At 34.9% G+C, this 18,766-nt stretch overlaps 1 protein-coding gene across 2 annotated transcripts in view; it reads left to right on the top strand.

The window, feature by feature from the left end:
• IFT88 (intraflagellar transport 88) overlaps positions 1-18,766 on the top strand; it is a 45,183-nt gene that overhangs the window by 782 nt on the left and 25,635 nt on the right. The window contains exons 2-14 of one of the 2 annotated variants that reach the window (XM_062615276.1): positions 466-528; positions 1,265-1,321; positions 2,990-3,043; positions 4,554-4,617; positions 4,694-4,763; positions 5,768-5,858; positions 7,020-7,118; positions 8,018-8,120; positions 8,763-8,877; positions 8,976-9,207; positions 10,818-10,888; positions 11,465-11,551; positions 14,599-14,698. In XM_062615276.1, coding sequence (XP_062471260.1) covers positions 466-528; positions 1,265-1,321; positions 2,990-3,043; positions 4,554-4,617; positions 4,694-4,763; positions 5,768-5,858; positions 7,020-7,118; positions 8,018-8,120; positions 8,763-8,877; positions 8,976-9,207; positions 10,818-10,888; positions 11,465-11,551; positions 14,599-14,698 — 1,206 coding nt within the window. The remainder of the gene's footprint in view (positions 1-465; positions 529-1,264; positions 1,322-2,989; positions 3,044-4,553; positions 4,618-4,693; positions 4,764-5,767; positions 5,859-7,019; positions 7,119-8,017; positions 8,121-8,762; positions 8,878-8,975; positions 9,208-10,817; positions 10,889-11,464; positions 11,552-14,598; positions 14,699-18,766) is intronic. The other variant, XR_009964134.1, reaches the window with a different exon arrangement.

Raw genomic sequence — 18,766 nt, 5'->3', positions numbered from 1 at the left:
TCATTCAGTCCAAACCCACTACTGTGCTCAAAGCAGGGCCAGTCTGGCAAGACTTGGCATCTTGTGTGAGATCCTAGTGCTAAATTCAGTGTGACCTGAGACATGAGATCTCTTAATGTGTTTGCATGACAGATGTTAATATTAAAATGTAGAAATAGTGCTAGTAGTAAGATTTTGGATGGAAATAAAATGTTACATTTCATCACTTAAGCTCTGATTCTTCAGTGTGTTTTCATTTTTCAGAGAATAATGAGGTTTTACATTCAATGATCCAAAATACAAAAAAAAGTAGACAAAATAACATATATTGTCAGTAAAACCTGTCATTCAGTTATTTTCAGGTCAGGTATTTTTGGAAGAAGAGTTGGTTTTTTACCTATCTGCTTTCAGTAGTCCTAAGGTTCTGGAGCTGTGGCTTTGGCTGTTGGGGGTTTTAAAAAGGTGTATTTTTTTTTTTTTTCCTAGGATTTAGAAAATGATGTAGCTTTTCAACAGGCAGCAAGAACGAGTCATGGTAGAAGACCCCCTGTAAGTACCTTTTAAAAAACATTGCAAGAGAGGAGACCTTTTCTAGAGGGCTAGCTAAAACTTTGACACTGATACAAACTTATTTTGGGAACCTGTTAACTTTTTTTGTCTACTACTAACATGACGATACAGACTTCAGTTATTTATATGAAAAATAAGTAAAAAAATAGCAGAGCATGACTTCTGTTAAGTTCAGGGAGTAAGCTAGAGCAAACAAGGAACTTTCATTAAAAATACGTATTCTTGTTTGATAAAATGAGATAAAACCTTGTTAAAAAGCAAAGCAATACATTTTGAAAGGACTTTGTTTAATATTCTATATATAGAATTAGTAGCTCTGACATACAGTTAAGAGGCTGAGATGCATACTGAACAGTGGGATTTAGAAAACCATGTGTGATTATTCTGATTTTTTTTCTTCATATTCATGTAATTTACATTATTCTTTATTTTCATTTAGCTCTGATTTAATATCACATCAGTTTTCAAAACCAAATCTAAAGTGCAGGTGCAAACTTTATAAGTATATGCTATATGTCTAAAGAAGAGCCAGAACTGTCTGATTAATATTGCTTCTTTGCCAGAATAATCTGTTGGTAAAATGAAAATCCGTTCTATAATAATGGAAGCATTATTTCTATGAATTCACTATAGAAACTATATAGAAAGACTGAAAATTAACATATATGGTTGTTAATTGGTGGTGTTTCTTTGATTGTTTTTTTTCCCCACCCAGGGGACAGCCAAAATTCTTGGTACACCAACTTCAAGACCTTTAGCTACTGGATTTGGGGTAGGTTTTTGTTCTGTTGTGTTCTTAATGAAAATGAGGCATTTACCAGAAATGCCTTGCACAAATTGAGCTCTTTTTATATAAATACTTCCTTCAAGTGAGCCACATGTATTCATTGATTTTAATTCATTTGCAGCTCTACACTTGTAGAGTTACAAGTTGGTCATTACAAGGCATGGTCACTGATTTTTTTAATTTTTATTTTAATTTTTTTTTCCTCCCAAACCATACTGCATATCAACTTCTGTACTGTGTAAGGCAGTAGATTCCAAGATACTAAACTGGTTTTGTTGCAGGAAAGTTGTCTGGAAGTTAAGGTGAAATTAAGTCTTAAAAAATGTGGGCTTTGAAATCATCTCTAGTTTAATCAGGAAAAGTTGGTTATATACTTTGATATACTTAATCTATTGTAACTCTTAAATAACTAGCTCATTAACCTGGTTTGTTGTGGAAATAGAAGTTATACACTAGTGGTATATCCACTATCCCTTATCCCAATAGATTTTAAACCTGTTAGGCAGTCTCAGTCAAGTTTGAAAAGACTGTGCTCTTAAATTCTTGTAAATTTTATGACAAGAAGGAACATCACATTGCTTTAGATCGCTTATGCAAGTTAGCTGGCTAGCAACTTCAAGAACACCTGAATTCTGTTACTGAAATACAAACTTTACTTTGAACCTTCTGTTATCTGCTCTGGATATATTCCTTTTTAAGTCTGCTTTTTCTTAGCAGTTGTGTTTGCAGATGTCTTGTGCAGTAACACACTGTAACAGGAAAAGCTGTCTTCTTAAAGGAGTGCACAAGAAGTCATCTCCTAAGGATAATAAAGATTGAGGTCATCTGCAGTAGTAGAGCCAGAAACCTCCAAAGCATTGTCCACTTCACAGTACTGCCTGTTTCACTCTGCAGATTTGCTTCTCCTGCGTTAAAGTCATTGTTAATACAGATTCAGCCTTAGCAGGAAAAACAGAACTCAGTCATGATGTGTGATGGATAGTGGGTAAAATAGTGAATCTGAGTGGGAATTAGGGGAATACTTTTTCACGGCCTGAAAACCTTCATTTTTGTCTGTTTGCATTGTATATTTATAGCAGTCTTTAGCTCTTACTACTAAGTATTTCATGTTTATTTATGATTTTAACACAACTACAGAGGGACAGTATGTGGCATGTCAGCTAATGGGAAAAAATATTCATTGGCAATTTTAAAGTATATCTGTATTTACTGTAAAATAAATTTTCATGAAAGTATGACTTAAAGTCTGTCCTAGTATTAATATCTTATAAGATGTCCTGAGAATCTTACCAATATATTTTGTATAGATTACTTGTTTAATTTAAAGGTAGTAATTTCAGTAATTTAATAATGCAAAGTACTGCTGCCTTGGATAAATTTCTGTATAAATTTTTTAAAAGGTCTGACAAATATCTGGACATATAAAAAACCAATATTGTTAATTTGTGCTAATGGAAGTGCTCAACATCTTTTAAGTCTGCCAGGCACTGGCAGTATATTGCATGTGGATAACATAAATGGGAACTTTTTTATGAACTTACGTGAGAGTTAAATGGACTTCTAAAACTCAATATTGAGAAGACCATACATAGCCTTTACAGCTTTCTAATCCTTTGTGAATGCTAGTTTCAAACAATTTACTTATTTTTATAGTCAAAGGCAACCTTAACTTCATCTATGGGAAGACCAGTGACAGGAGCTATACAGGTAAAAAGTTTCAATATTTGCAATTTATATTGATTTGGAACAGTGAAGTTTTCTGTTAAATGTTTGGGTTTAATACAAGTATTAAAAAGGTTATTGAAATAATACCCGATTATTACAGTGTTTAATTAGTCCTTTTTCTTACTGTCAGAAAATGTGATGTTTGTGATGAGTATTTTATTTGAGAACAGGATTGGAAGCAATACCAGTGTAGTGTTTTTAACATTTACTGACATGCAGTGAATATTTTTTCCGTTGAAATAGGAAAGAGATACATTCTGGCTTTCATGTTTTTCTTGGGTACTTATACTCTAATAAGAATCTGCTGCAATTTACCAGTGACTTTCCCACTAACACCTTTAAGTATATTGACTTAATGTTAACTATATATACAGTCACTATATTCTTTTGTGTCAGCCCAAGAGGTAAACAGGAATTATCAGGGAGAATCAAGAGTAGAGCTACTCCCTGAAGGAAGGCAAGCCAGAAGCCTGGGTGAAAGTTGCATAGCCAGCAGTGCAGGGACCTCACCAGGTAGGACCCAGTTCCACAACACTTGAGCTAGGCAAGTAAGGTCCACCCAGAAATGGTGTCAGTGTCCAACCAAAAGTCCAGAACGTAACACAGTAGCATGGTGATGAAGCAGGTCCAAGGTCAAGCAAAAAAGTCAGTGTATAGGCTAGGGTTAGGACCAATGATCACTGGTCAGATCCATAGTGACAAGGCAAGGCTAAGGTCAGTCCAGGAGGTCAGGTTGAAATCTGCATTGGGGGACTCTCTGGCCATGCGTAGGAGTGGCTGATGTGGAAATAAGTAGTCTTCCAGCAAAGCTTGGGCAGGGGCTGAGGGATCAGGGTTGAGATTAGGCAAAGTTCCTGGACGTGTAGGTATGGTGTGTGGCGTGAGGACCCCTGTGAGTCTGGTCCTGGCTGTTAAGGTCTTTACTAGTGCACTCAGTGTCCTGACAGGTAAGTTTAATAAACTAGTGTGGAGTGGGTTCAGCCACTGTTGTGTTGTAAGGCACTGTCTAGTAATAAGTTACAAATACCAAAAACTGGTTGGCTTGTGCCTCTCAGTTTAGATCAAGTAAAACATTTGATCCATAGTCTTGTAGGATTCTCTTTATTGTCAATAAAAATGAAAAAAAGCAACTGAGTTCTGAAACAGTGTGGCAGTAGGCTGGAGTACATTACAGATCTCAAGAGCAACAGTTTTTAAGAATGTTCTAAAAATTAAGGATGTTTGAAATAAAGTATTCTGAATACATATAAAATTGACATAAAGTAATGTGTTCCCTTGTTGCAGTTTCCTGATAATGTTTGCTCCTCTACATTGCAGACAGTTACAATGTATAATATTTGAGAAATAAAAACATTTTAAAAATACTCAGTTTACTGAGGTGGTAACAACTGATTTTTGTATTTAAAGGTTTTGTAATATGTAACTGATGTCTCTTCTGTCCACAGTCTATTTTTAGGAGGATTATTTTAATATGTCTTCCTCTTTATTTAAGGACGGTGTTGCTCGACCAATGACAGCAGTGCGTGCTGCAGGTTATACTAGGGCAGCTATGAGAGGTATGGTTTGTAGAAATCGCCAGCTGCCAGAGGGAGATGTTATTTTACAGTTTTCAGTACTCTTTTTATTGTGCAGGTTCTCCATTTGATCCTCTTGGTCAGGGAAGAGGTCCCGTTCCACCTCTGGAAGCAAAAAATGCAGACAGGTTTGTTCAGTCTTGCATTAAATTATTTCAGAGCATTAACAGCAACAAAAAATCAACTATGGGTAGAATTAGAATTTCACATCCATGTTTTCACATCCATTCACATCCAGACAGTTATGGAACTTCGAGAAGCCATATTCTTAAGTAAGTGAAACAGTGGCACAGACATTTATGCATGTGGTTAGCTGACTCAATGGCCCTGACTTTCAGGAATGTCCAATTCCAGTGACTTCTGGATCTGACTTTAGCTCAGCAGCCTGGACATAGTTGTTGCCACACAGTCGCTGTGATACTTATGTAGAATTGCAGAGGATAATGGAAAAGTATGTGAACACCATAGTTCTTGCAGTTCTCTAGGAAGACCTTGGGAGAATTTGTGTGCTGTTTCTCCTGTTTCACTCTAACCTTAGCACTTGAGGTAAAACTTGCAGGCTGGTGCCAATGCAAATGTTCTGAGTGCAGTCAGATCAAGTCATTGAGCTTTTCAGTACAGGAGTTGTACTCCTCAAATATGGCTATATAGGAACAGGGAATCCTACTGAAATGGTCAGTTATTTAACTGAGAAAAAATTCCAGATAAATAACAACTTTTTAATAAAATCTCCATTTGCAAGTTTTACTTTAAAGTTATCTATGCAAATGAAAGTTCAAAGAATTGCCCTTTATACAATATTTCATTTCACTAAGTGTTGGATTTGAAAGGTTTACCGGCCCATGTTTGTTCTGTCATTACTTCTGAACAAATTGAGTCCATGGAATTTGCTTGTCTGTCTTATTCTCATAAGAGGTTTAATTTTTTTCTTGTGTCTGTTTTCAGATTGAAAGTGTGTATGTAATATCTTTGGAGGATCTTCTCTGGGCATAATTTCACATATTTTCTTTGATGGGAGAACTGGTTGGCTGTGTTATGTGATACATCACTGTGTTATTTTGAGAATATCCTGTGTAAAAGCTTAGTGTGTGCAGTTACATTACTGGTGTTAATCCTCTTATTGTTATTTTAGTGCAGAAGAGAAGATTAGGCAGTTGGAAAAAAAAGTGAATGAACTGGTTGAAGAAAGCTGCATTGCCAACAGCTGTGGAGACTTGAAATTGGTAATTTTTCTGGATTTCAGTTTTGCTATTATGGGAAGAACAATTTATATAAATAGATGTTTCAAACTGACTTGGGTTCAAAGTTTCAAATTATTAAATCATCTGAATTGTAATTTATAATCCAGTGGTACCTTGTGTTGTCAAAAAAAGAAAGGTAGGAGCTGTATTTCTTGTGTATATATTCATTAAGATTTCAGTGCTAGAAAAGCTCTCTTCCCCATAACCCCACTGACCTCTTCAGATGGGTCTGATCAGTTAGTCATAGTGGCACAGATTTGGCCAGTCTAATCTATGGGCTCTGTGGGAGTAGGCAGAATATCAATTTTCCTGCTATCAAAGTTGCCAGCTCATTATCTATGAAACAGTCAAGTTGGACTTGCTTTCTATCATAAAGACTAAGAATCAAGCTATTGTTGATAGCAGTGAAGTAGTTCCTTCACTGCTACCTTCCAAATAGCAGTAGTGCTAGCCATTACTTTCTTGAACATTGCATGCCTACAGAGGCAAACAGGACTGCTATTGGCACATGCAGACCCATAGCATTATTTGTACAAAGGGTCTTGACACCAATCTGCAGAAGATTACTATTGGATAAAATAATTATTTTGGAATTACTCTGATTGTAAACATACATGTGAAATACCACTTGTGGATAGATAAAAAAAGGGAAGCAATTTACCAATTAGTCAAAGTACATGTACAGCCTCCATTTGCATAACATGGAAGTTCACTTCCTGCCTTCACTTTCTTCTTTCCAACACCTGCATGCACTGGGATTCTGCAACTAAGGAAACATGCCAAGCCCAAGTGCTCCTTTTTTTTTGGGGGAGCATGGAGATGAGGGTGTGGGCTTGGTTGTTTAATGTTTGTGTGTGCTTTCTATGATTAAAACAAGTAAAATAATCTTCTAGGGTCACCATGATCTAGTTATTATGGTGTATATAGTTGTGACTATACTTGTCTAACATTAGCCAGCTAAGCAGACTTAGACAACTGTATGTCTCCTTATTGCTAATCAGCACCTTTCTCTGCGTTATTTTGCTACTTTTCAGGCATTGGGTATAGTCTGTGCATCTGAAGAAAATAGACAGGAGTATATTCTTTTCATACTTGCTTTGGGTTCATTCAAGGCATTGCTTATATTCTAGTGTTTTATTTAAGGCTCTGGAAAAAGCAAGAGAGGCCGGGAGAAAGGAAAGAGTATTGGTGAGACAACGTGAACAAGTTGCTTCTCCAGAAAACTTAGACCTCACTTACTCAGTAAGTGCTTAGAAATCTTCAGTGAATGAAAGGTCTTGGTAAAAAATGTTTCCTGAAGAGATGTTTCAGTGTTTGCTGAGTGTTTGTTTGCTGTAATGCTCCTAGCAGCGTACCAGATAGGGTACAGTTTACATTTGGGGGTAGGAGAAGTTTATGAAGATAAAGTGAATGACTTCTTGAAATTAAAGAGTTATCATTAGATTGCAAAGATCCATTTAGATCGAGTCTATGCCCCTGCAATCTCAACTACCAGAGAAACCATGTAGTCAACATTAAGGGAAGAAGGATGCCCATGAATACCTGTTCCAGTTATCTACTCAAATGCAAAACATGTATACCAAAATATAACAGACGTAAATCCTGTACTTCAAAAATAAATAGTCTAGAAACTGTAACATGACAAGAGAAGGAGAGATCAGCCACTGCATTTAACTTGAGCCATAAAGTGACAGAAAATAAATTATATGAAATAGGATATAGTAATATTCTTAAATCCTGAATCTTAAAGCAGGTATATAGATCTACATCCTGGTTTTCAAATGAATAGTAGACATTTTTAAGAAAAGAATACACCATACATAAAAATACTTAGGGAGAATTTAAAGTTGTACTGCAGGTAGTGCTCTAGGGACAATTGTTAATAATGAATGCACAGAATTAGGCAGACATAGTAATTCATTTTATGGTGAAGGTCAGAGTAAAGCTGGGTTAAAAAATGCAGAGATATTTTACCAGACACAAGCAGAACTTCTGATTTGAAACAGCAGTTTGAAAAAAATTCTTTCTTCATAAACTGAGTGACCACGGATAGTAGGACCATTTTCCACATTCGGAGTCATGTTTATTACTGTTGAGAGAACAACATATTTTCTTGTACCTATAATTGCGTTTTTCTGTAGGTTCTTTTAAATCTGGCCTGTCAGTATGCTGCTAATGGAATGTATGCTGAAGCACTGAATAGTTACCAAGTTATAGTGAAGAACAAGTTGTTCACCAGTGGAGGTAAGTTACGTTTCAAAGTGGATTAGAACTGGTAGTCAGACATTCAACATGACGACTTTGTCTGCATGGTGTTGACTCACAGAGATCTTAGCTCTTATATCTATCAAAGTGGATGACAGACACTCATAATCTCTGATTTAGTATAATTTAATGTGGTTTTATTCTTAAAGTCATGAAGTCTTTCCTTTCCATAGGCTAAGATAAACCTAAAGACACATAATTTTCTAACACCACACACTATATTGTGTGCTCAAATACTATTTTTTTTTTTTCTCTTTTGACTCCGCTTTCATCTTCTGAAAGCTTTTAGTATTTTGCGCATCTTTGAGACTCCCATGGTGCACTTTTCTCAGAGATGCTCGTTTGCAGCTGTCTTCTGGAGAGCACTATAAATAATCTCTACCACATCACTTAATTCACAATCAAAATCAGAACACAGTTCTTTTCCAGGTTTCATTACTGTGTCTCCCTCTGGGTGAAAATTCACAAGAGGCTGTTCTGTGCAGTGCTTCTTTAAAGGAACACTGGTACCCTATAATGAAGGCAAATTTGTTAAGTTGTTCTAGTCTGTCACTTTGAAACAATGTAAGAATGTTGTAATTATGTTTTAAAAGGCTGTAACTCATTGACCTCTTTTGATAGGTAGACTGAAGGTCAATATGGGAAATATATATTTAAAACAACAGAACTATTCCAAAGCTATTAAATTCTACCGTATGGCTCTAGACCAGATTCCTAGTGTCCACAAAGAGATGAGGTGAGTTACTGCTAGCAGGCATAGTTCTGAGTACAAGTTTTGGATACAGTATAATTTGATAGCTAAAAATATAACCTAATCCTGATTTCTTTACTTAGGATTAAAATAATGGAAAATATTGGAGTTGCATTTATTAAAACTGGCCAATACATTGATGCCATTTCTTCATTTGAATTTATAATGAGCATGTCCCCAAATCTGAAGACAGGCTTCAACTTGATCCTGTGTTATTTTGCTATTGGAAACTGTAAGCAAATGAAAAATGCCTTCCAAAAACTGGTTGCAGTTCCCTGCGAAGTGAATTATGATGACAAATACATTTCACCAAGTGTAAGTTTGAACAAAATTAAACTATGTATGTTTGAATAAAACAAACTGTGTCTTTATATGGTAAATTGGCAGAAAGAGGGAGAGACATTGAATGCTTGGACTGTACTGAATATGTAAGTCGCTGTGTATTTATGTATCTAAAATAACATTTTTTTTTACTAGCATGAACTTAGTGTGGCAGTACTGCTCAGAAGTGTAAAATAATGCTGGGAACATTCAAATCCTTTTTTCTTCAAAAGATAAAAATTATATACATAAAACTCACACCACACAACTGTCTTCATAATGAGTTTGTTGAAATTCATCTGGGCTGACTTACGTAGCTCTCTTACTGCTTTACTTCCTTTATTCATATAAAATTTTAATAAAATATTTATAAGTTAAAATAAAGGGAGCAAAGCAATAAGTGAATTAATGCAAGTTATCACAAAATGAATGTTAATAAACTCGAAATACCATAGTGTTATCTTACAGAAGAAAGTTCCATTCAAGTTCACAGGTGCTTATTTTAGTTTGTTAGACTTGGCTGGAAACCGATGTTCCTTTGTACCATGAAACCAGCAGCTCATGATGGTAAAGACAAGAAAACATAATTAATAGGTTTAGGGTCCCTCTTAGAGTGGTCCTCTATGGAAAGATGGAGTCAAGCCCTCCATATTCTCTTAACTATCTTTCTTTTTTTCTCAGTGATGCAAAGCTTCCATTTTCAGTCCTAAAGATCAAAGATATAATTAGTCTTCAAACTATTTGCAGCTTAAGAGTAGCTGTTGCTTCCTATTGTCCTAGCGTAAGCAAATAAAGTTTAATAGATGTAGTATGTATATTAATATTCATAGATTTTCTTATATGTTAATATATAGTGTATATCTATAAAATTTTTTCTATTAGAAGTTATGTAACAGTAAGGGTGATCAAACACTTAAATTAATTGAAGACTACATAAGATTTATCCATTGGAAGAAAGGCTTTAGACTGTAGAAGTTCTTTATAAGGATAGGCAAGCTATAGCTTTGAGATTCCAAGTTATGTATTTTGTTATGAAGAGGTTTAGAAGAGATCACAAAGTTTCTTTCTGGTTTTTATTTTGTATAAATCTATGATCTATCCTCAATAAATGAGGAAGGGGTGGCTCACAGAATACTTACATTAGTTCTTTTAGAAATAACTAAGATCTGTGATAGAAACCACAAGATGACTGTGATTTATTGTGATGAGAATGTAGCACAGGTCCTCACCTGCTAAATACCGCTGCAGTTCAGCAGATGCTTAAGGCTGCTCTTACTTCTAAGCATGTGAGTGTTCGCACTGTGATTTGCAGCCTTCCCAGTCTGATACACATGACATTAACTACACCTAGTAACAACCCTAATGTGAGTTATGACCACATACATGAGCAGGAAAACAAGATTAAAGTAGTTGTAATGCCAAATTTCAGATTTGGGAGTTAGAAAACTACTTCAAACTGAAGCTAGCTTTTTAAAATGTGAGATGTAATAAGTAACACTATAGACTATGTAATTTGCATCGATTTATGTTTAGTCATATTTTCTATAAAATAATTAAAATGCATGTATCCTGCTGTAATTTGCTATTGCTTTGTTTTCCTCCAGGATGATCCACATACAAACCTACTGATCGAAGCTATTAAAAATGACAGCTTAGGACAAATGGAACGTGAGAGGTAATGGTGGAGTCTGTTCTTTGTTGACTGAAGCCATGGATTTTAGCTCATAAAAGTATTATCAGTCTTCTCAGGTGTCCGCAACTCTTGTTATAAAAGTGTCCTTGTAATTCTTAGAAAAGAGCATGCTTGGAAGAAGTGGTTGGATCACTCAGTTTAGTGTACTGCACTAAAGTAGATCTACCCCAAATTACTTAAAACTTGCAGCATTGTTTTGGTGTGGGGTTTTTTTTTCTTGCTTGTGGGGGTTTTGTTTTTTGTTGGGGTTTTTTTTTTGGGTGGTTTAAGGGTATTTTGTGTGTTGTGTTATGGGTTGTTTGTTTTTTTGTAGATACAGCTACAGTGTGCAGTGAAAGGAAAACAGAAAAACAGGGAGCTTTATCAAGATACAGGACAGTAGCAGGGGACTGGTTAGATAATCTTCTAAGATTGTCCTAAGTACAGGAAGAAGCAAGAACAAGACTTGATTATTTTTTCTATGCATGTATTTGAAATGGTGACATGTTTGTGTGTTGTTTTCTGGGTTTTTTTTTTGGTGGGTTTGTTTTGTTGTTTTTTTTTCTTGTTTTTTCTCAGGAAATCCATGGCAGAGGAATACATCATGACAGCTGCTAAACTCATTGCACCAGTAATTGAGACATCTTTTGCAGTGGGCTATGACTGGTAAGAGTCAAGTGGGGCTTTTTTTTTTTGTCTGAACTATATGCCAGTCTCTCTATATGCTGGCTATGAAACCAGATTCACAAACAAACAGCCTGGGAAGCATAGTTTGCTTCACATCTCATAGTGTCCGGCCTATTTTCAGTTTGCTTCCATAATGCTGTGGAGAAGAACAAACCATAGCATTAGAGTCTATTCTGTGTTAAAAATAAATTTCATTTATTATTGAAACTCAACTATTAATCATACATTTCGAACTGTTCTGTATTAGCACAAAAAGAGCTTCTTAAAATTCAATTGAATTTGAAAAAATAATTTGAGTACTAAAGAACTTTTAAAAGTCTCCATAGGCAAATGCTATGAATAAGGCAACAATTGCTACTCTTTGCTGTAAGTTTGAAGATAGCATAATGAAGACTTGGGGGACTTAGAAGTTTTTGTTACTCCATAGAGCCATTATATAAAACACTGTAATCTAAATATTATTAGAAAGGGTTGTTTGCATTTCATTTATAAACTTAATGTTTATAAATATAAACTTAATGTATGGTTTCCTAAACACTTATGCAAGTGTATACAGTGATAGGTTGGTGATACAGCTTACCATTTTGACTTCTGAATCCACTCAATTTTTCAATTTACAGCTTAGCTTTTGCTTTCTGTTGTATTTCCTACAGCAGACTACTCTTTTCTTTGACACAAAACCAAACAGACACAATTCCTGTTAATAAAACTGATTAAAATAATTTTTCAGGATTTATTTTTAATTAGTATTTTGTTTTCTATTATAAGGACTTTAATATTTTTAGTATTTTTAATAATAATATTGGAAAATAACATGTACACAAATGAATGTTGTGTATCTGCAGCCACAGCATTACTAAAAGGTATGCCCAGTGTTTGGGAAGTGAAGGAAATTTGGTGGGGAAGGAGAATTTTACTTGGTTTTTCAGTGTTGTTTTTTTTGTTCATAATCTTTTGGTTGGTTGGTTGGTTGATTTTTCTTTTTTTTTTTTTTTTTTTTTCCCCTCAGGATTATTTTAAAATTTTGCAGATCCTATAATTATAATTAACCAATAAAGCTGTTGATACTAACATGAAATAATCTCTGACACAGACGTGTAGTCTTCTAGAGTCCACAAGGTGGTGTTTGATGTTTTAATAATCATAGAATCATAGAATAGTTAGGGTTGGAAAGGACCTTAAGTTCATCTACTTCCACCCCCCCTGCCATGGGCAGGGACACCTCACACTAAACCGTGCCACTCAAGGCTTCGTCCAACCTGGTCTTGAACACTGCCAGGGATGGAGCATTCACAGCCTCCCTGGGCAACCCATTCCAGTGCCTCACCACCCTCACAGGAAAGAATTTCTTCCTGATATCCAATCTGAACTTCTCCTGTTTAAGTTTTAATCCGTTACCCCTTGTCCTGTCACTACAGTGCCTAATGGAGAGTCCCTCCCCCCCCCCCACCATAGGCCCCCTTCAGATAATCTTATAATTTCCCTACTTCTGCCATTCTGATTTATGAGAATTCAAACAGTACATTTTGTGAAAATCAGCTTGCTGCTTTATAACTTGTTAGTATGAGGAAGTCAGATTTATTTGCTCTGTATTTTGTTTTTTGTTCACGAAAACTGGAAAAGGATGTTAGATACCAAGTTTCCATAGTGCTATCCACAAAATATTTGGCATGAAGTAAACCACTATGATATCTGTTCTGGCTGACTAAAGAACTTCTGGTGAGATGTGTGGGATTGTTTTGTGTGTATCAGGACAGATTTACTTTGTTCTTCTAAGTGGAGATACTCAAGCCCAGTGAAGAAATACAATTAGCAGCATGAGCTTAGTTCCAAATACTGCACATTGTTATGAGTCCTTGAGTATTAAATGTGCTTTTAATTAGATTAATTTTATTTCCAAAAATAAAGTGAGGAAAAATTATCTTTGGATTTCATAAATTCTTACTTAAAATGTGACAATATTCTGTCATATTCTGCAAGGATCAGTTGGATAATTAGATGTCACTGCATTTTATGGTTAAAAGATGTTAACAGTAACAGCTGAAAACTGTTTTATGAATTTTCTTTTATTGCAGATTTTATAGAAATTGCTTTTTTCGTCTTTTGATGTCCAACATCAAAAGGCAGTTCTATACTCTGTGCAGAGACTGTCCCTGTGCTAACCCAATTCCAGCAGCAGGCAGTTTTCTAAATTAAACTTGCAGGCAAATTAGCCAACTATTGGAAGAAAGGAAGGTGGCTTTCCACCACTTAAAAAAAAATTAAAAAATGTGGAAGGGATTAAAGAAGCATCCCACAAAGTTGTTCTTAATTCCACAAAGTGTGTTTAATTCCACAATACATAAAGTTCCACAATAAATAAATTCCACAATAAATAAAGTTCATGCTTCAAACGACTAGGCAATTTTAAAGTACACCACATCAGGCCCTGGAAGATGGTGTCTGTGAATGAACATGTGAACTGTCTGCTGTGTTCTGTTCTGCCCTCATTTTGCATAAGACCGTAAGCCAAAAGTAACTGGGGGATAACCAGGAAGAGGCTTATTATTATGATTTTATTATTGTTATTATTATGTAGCTTAAGGACGCAATCTGCAGTCTCTGGCTTTGTCCACCATGTCGTTTTACGGGCTTGGAAGGATATGCAACAGGATATAAGGTTTGAAAAATGAACTCACAGAATGTATCCAAAGAATATGGTTTGAAAAATCATCTTAGTCAGTATCTGACACCAGGTATCCCTCAGTGGTGGAATATAGCATGATATTTAGGCAACTGACAAAAAAAAAACAACCCAGAGTGCAGAGATTGTGTTCTTAAGGTAGGTTAGGGGAATAAAATGGGGCTTGTTTTTTGTTTTGTTGCATTTTTTTTTCACATATTTTTACTCAAAGTGCTCTTTGCCTCATTGAAGAAAGAATAGTTAGAAACAACTCATTTTGGAAAACAAATTGGCTGTAAAAGTCTGTAACTTAAGGTGGTGTTTGCACAGATGCATGTTGATAATGGGTTTCTCTCTGTTTCAGGTGTGTTGAAGCAGTAAAAACTTCCCAGTATGTTGAGTTAGCCAATGACCTGGAAATAAATAAAGCCACTACTTACTTGAGACAGCAGGATTTTAAACAGGTATAGTAGCTTTTCACATTACTACTTTTTAATACTGTATTGGCAAAGATACCTTTCTTAGCCATTGCATATTTTTCAGGAAGGGAGGAATTGTTTATACGAACATAATAATCAGATTAATGCTGCACAGTAAAATAACTGTAAAAGCACTGGCAAAAGATGAGATTTATCTAAATGAAATTTCTGCCACAGAAGTTACAGTGAATGCAATTCATGTCAAAATTGAGATGCCTAAAGTTAATTATCTTCCTTGGGTGTCCAAGCTGTCATCACAGTTAATAGAGCTGTAGTCAGTACAGTCAATAGAGCCTAGAAGGCATGTTGCTAATCAATGTGGAAGTGTTTTTATTGGTGTGAACTGAATCTTTCTCTCAGTTAGCTTGACTATAGTACCAAAATATATGCAGATGCACTTCGTAAGTATTTTTTAGGTTACAGAATTCTCACTGCTACATGTGTACTATAGCATTCCTTAAAATATTATAATCTGACCTTGAACTTGTCAGCTCTCCTATACTTCCATTGAAATATGAACTTGAATTAAATTCAGCATCTGCTCAGAAGCTTGGACAGTTCTGTATCTTTTATGAAAGATTGGCCCCCTGGAAAGCAGAGGGCTAGGATGAATCGCTGTTAATGAAAAGATATATAGCAGCTTAAGCCACAGGGTCTATTAGCAAATGAGGGAGGTCATAGGAAAGATATGGTGTTCATACTTTCAAGTAAAAGTATAGCTCATTGCTCAAAACTCATTAACTGTTCAGACAATATATCCACCAAAATCTTTGTGATTTTTGCAGTTTTTATCATGCATATTATTACATGTTCTCTCTTCATTATTTTGTTGTATTTTAAAATATACATGCGAAGTATCTTTTGGCTATGTTGAAATTACTTACGTATGTTTATGTAGGTAAGACCTATTTCTTCAACTGGCTGTCCAGTCATTAATTAGAGGCATTTCTGTGAATGAATTTTATGATGAACTGCCTTCCCCAATCTTCTGCTAATAAGTACATCATGCTGTTAACTGTAGCTTCCCTTTTCTATGCATATAAATTGCAAATGTATGCACATAAATTAATACCACAACTTACCATGGTATTATCTAGTTTTTGGTACTATATAGGAGAATGTGCAGTTTTCTTTTAAAGTTTTTCTTTTAAGACAAATGTATTTTTTCGCTCTTCATCAATTTTTTATAACTTATAATGCCAGGTTTTCATCAAAACTCTCATGGGATTTTTTTATTGTTTTTGTGTGTGTGAAAAAATTTTTGGTTTGAAATGGGAGCAGTTGAAAAAAAAATATCTGAACAAAAAGCTCAGATATCTGAAGTATTTGCTCAATTTCCTTCCAGCATGCACTGTTCAGTACATTTGATAATAGTAGTGGATAAATAAGAAATATAGCAACCCCTGGGTTTGCAGGTGTGGAAAGAAGTATGAGAGCTCATGTACAGCAAAATTACAGCTGAAGCTGAATATCTCTCATCTTCTTAATCCCTAACCTTTCCATAGCTTGGAGGGCTGCACACAAAGGTATTTGTTTAACTTAGGCTGTTTTTCCTTATCATATTTAAGCTCTTCTGGTTTTCTGAGCAGCTCTTTCTTCTCCTGTCTGTCTTGTCCTCTTTTTCCTTCCCTGTAGATACAGCAAGAGAGTTATCCTTTATTATACTGCATGTCTGACTGATAGCTTTTCTGTGATCAGGAAGCAGTTTGAGAGTTTGGAAAATTTGGGAAAAATCTAGTAGCCTTATTGATGATAACTTTTGAAGGGTGAGAGTGTTACAACTAGGTAAACAGTTATATTATCTCAAGAATTTACTGTTCTGATGGTAATTCTTTGCAATTTCCAGTTAGTATCCAGCATAGGTTAAAAAACCAAACTAAAACCAACAATGAAAAAAAATCCCTAACAGAGGTGAAATGAGATACAGGGATTGTTGGTGATGTTTCTGTGGAGTACTGTATTGGAGGAAGAGGGAAAGGTGTTGGAAGCCCGGAGTAAGTGGAGGAGATGCTCTTTTAATTTGATTATGTGATAGAAGACTTTCACCTGCACTGAAACTACTTTAATATTGGAGTGGGACTGCAGAATGGTGATTGCAGTGTTTTGGGTTTTTTTTTGTTCTAATACAACTACAGCTGCCACTTGTATTCATTCTGTCTATTGTTCATATATTTACTAACTCACCACCTGCTCAACACACCTTTGGCTGAAGAACAAGAATGGAAACTTTGTGAAATACTCAGTTTCAAGGTTGAAAGTTTGATTGTGTTTTGAAAAAAAGAACTAAAATAGATTTCTGCTGTAACTGTAATGGGCTTAACTATGTGCTTATCATAATGAATATGATATTTGAAAACAGTCCTAGCAAAAAAAGTGGAAATTACCATAATATATCTAGATTGTATTTTATTAGTAAATAGGTTTGTGTATTAGATGTTGAATGTTTTTTTAATTTCAAATAAAAACTTTGAAAATTAATTTAAAAGCAAAATTCTGCAGGTTAGCCATGCAACTCCCTGTTATCTCTTGCAGACCCTGCTTGGGTCAGGCAGGCTGCTTTGAAGTTTAACTTCTGTAAGCAAATGATTTAGGTACATTGGAAACATGTCACAAAGAATAATTTGGACAGTCTGTGTTTTGCTTCTTGAATCTAATTGTTATTCTTGGGATTAAAAATTTAGAAGTTATTTATAAAAATATAAATTTAGCTGATGATACAGTGAGAACATTTCTACTTTGCAAGAGCAAAAGGAATATTGCTATGGATTTTCATCCTGGGGCTCATAATTACTGAAACGGTTCAAGGGACCTGTAACTTAATTTGCTATTAAGTGAATAGAGTTCAGAGACATACAAACTTTTCATTATACATGAAAAAGAGATTACTTCCACTCTAATCTTTATTGTCAAAGGTGCCATTTAGCAGTCAAAGCAAAGGTTAACAAATCAGGACAATGGGAAATAGCTTTTCAGAAAGCCTTTGAACTATATATATAGTTCTAAGTTTACTAAAAATTAATTCCATGAAGAACTGAATCTTTTCTTAAGAATATTTCAGCTATAGTAGTCTTCCATCTGTAAGTATTTGGAACCATTCCTTTCTGGGAGAAAGTCACATGTAAGTCACATGTAAGTTAACATTATTACAGTGAAGTCTTAGATTTCAGAGACCACAAAATCTAGAGCCTAACTTTTAAATGCTCTTTTTATTGCAATTGGTCTATTTCTTTACAGAATTTACTATTCTTAGGAGAATATTATAATCTTTAGTACATAGTTCTTGGGTAGAATGTAGTTGACCAAATCAATGAACTACATCTAGCTGTATATACTTCATCATTTTACACCTCTTTAGTACAGTCCTGGGTTTTGTGTAAAGCAGCTGTAAAAACAGTATGTGTGGCAGTCAATTAAGATTTGTTTCCTTTGTTTGTGTTGTCATTCCACATACAGTATCATGCCTTCACTTTGATACGTAAACAGCAGCTTTAGGTTTCATGTGAAGGAGGAAGGAAGCTTTTTGAATTGCTGATGTTGATGGCTAAACTGAAGTTGCCACATCTGTGCTGTAATAGATGATGGAATTGGGCTCACTGTGATATTCTAACAGTTTGTGTACTTAATATAAATATTTAGTGTAAAAAGGCCAGACTTTCTTAATGTAGTCTGCAATTACAAATGTTATCACATAGTCAATGAAAAAAGCTGCCTTTTATTTCAAAGCTTCTTTGATGGTTTATTAGCTACAAATTTGTTTACTTTTTGTCCACAAGCTTCTTTATTTTGAAGTTTATGAAATTTAGTTTTCATGTAAAAGTGTTTTTAAAACGAATCTTCTGATCTTGGTCTTCACGTTTGAGTACTTCCTGAGCTTAGACAGGTGTCATCATCGTATTAAAAGAAACAACTGCAAATTGAAATCCAATTCTACAGTCTTACATATTTTTTATATAGTGTGTACATTTTTGACTTTTTAATAAGAGTTTTAATGTCAATGCTTTCATGTTCACTTAGAGAGTTATGAGAATTTTAATTAGTTGACTAGATTAAATG

This window comes from Pezoporus occidentalis, unplaced genomic scaffold, assembly GCF_034315485.1.
Source record: "Pezoporus occidentalis ecotype Australia unplaced genomic scaffold, CSIRO_AGI_Poc_V1 ctg18, whole genome shotgun sequence".
Lineage (NCBI taxonomy): Eukaryota > Metazoa > Chordata > Aves > Psittaciformes > Psittacidae > Pezoporus > Pezoporus occidentalis.
This window is presented reverse-complemented; position numbering and strand designations above follow the sequence as displayed.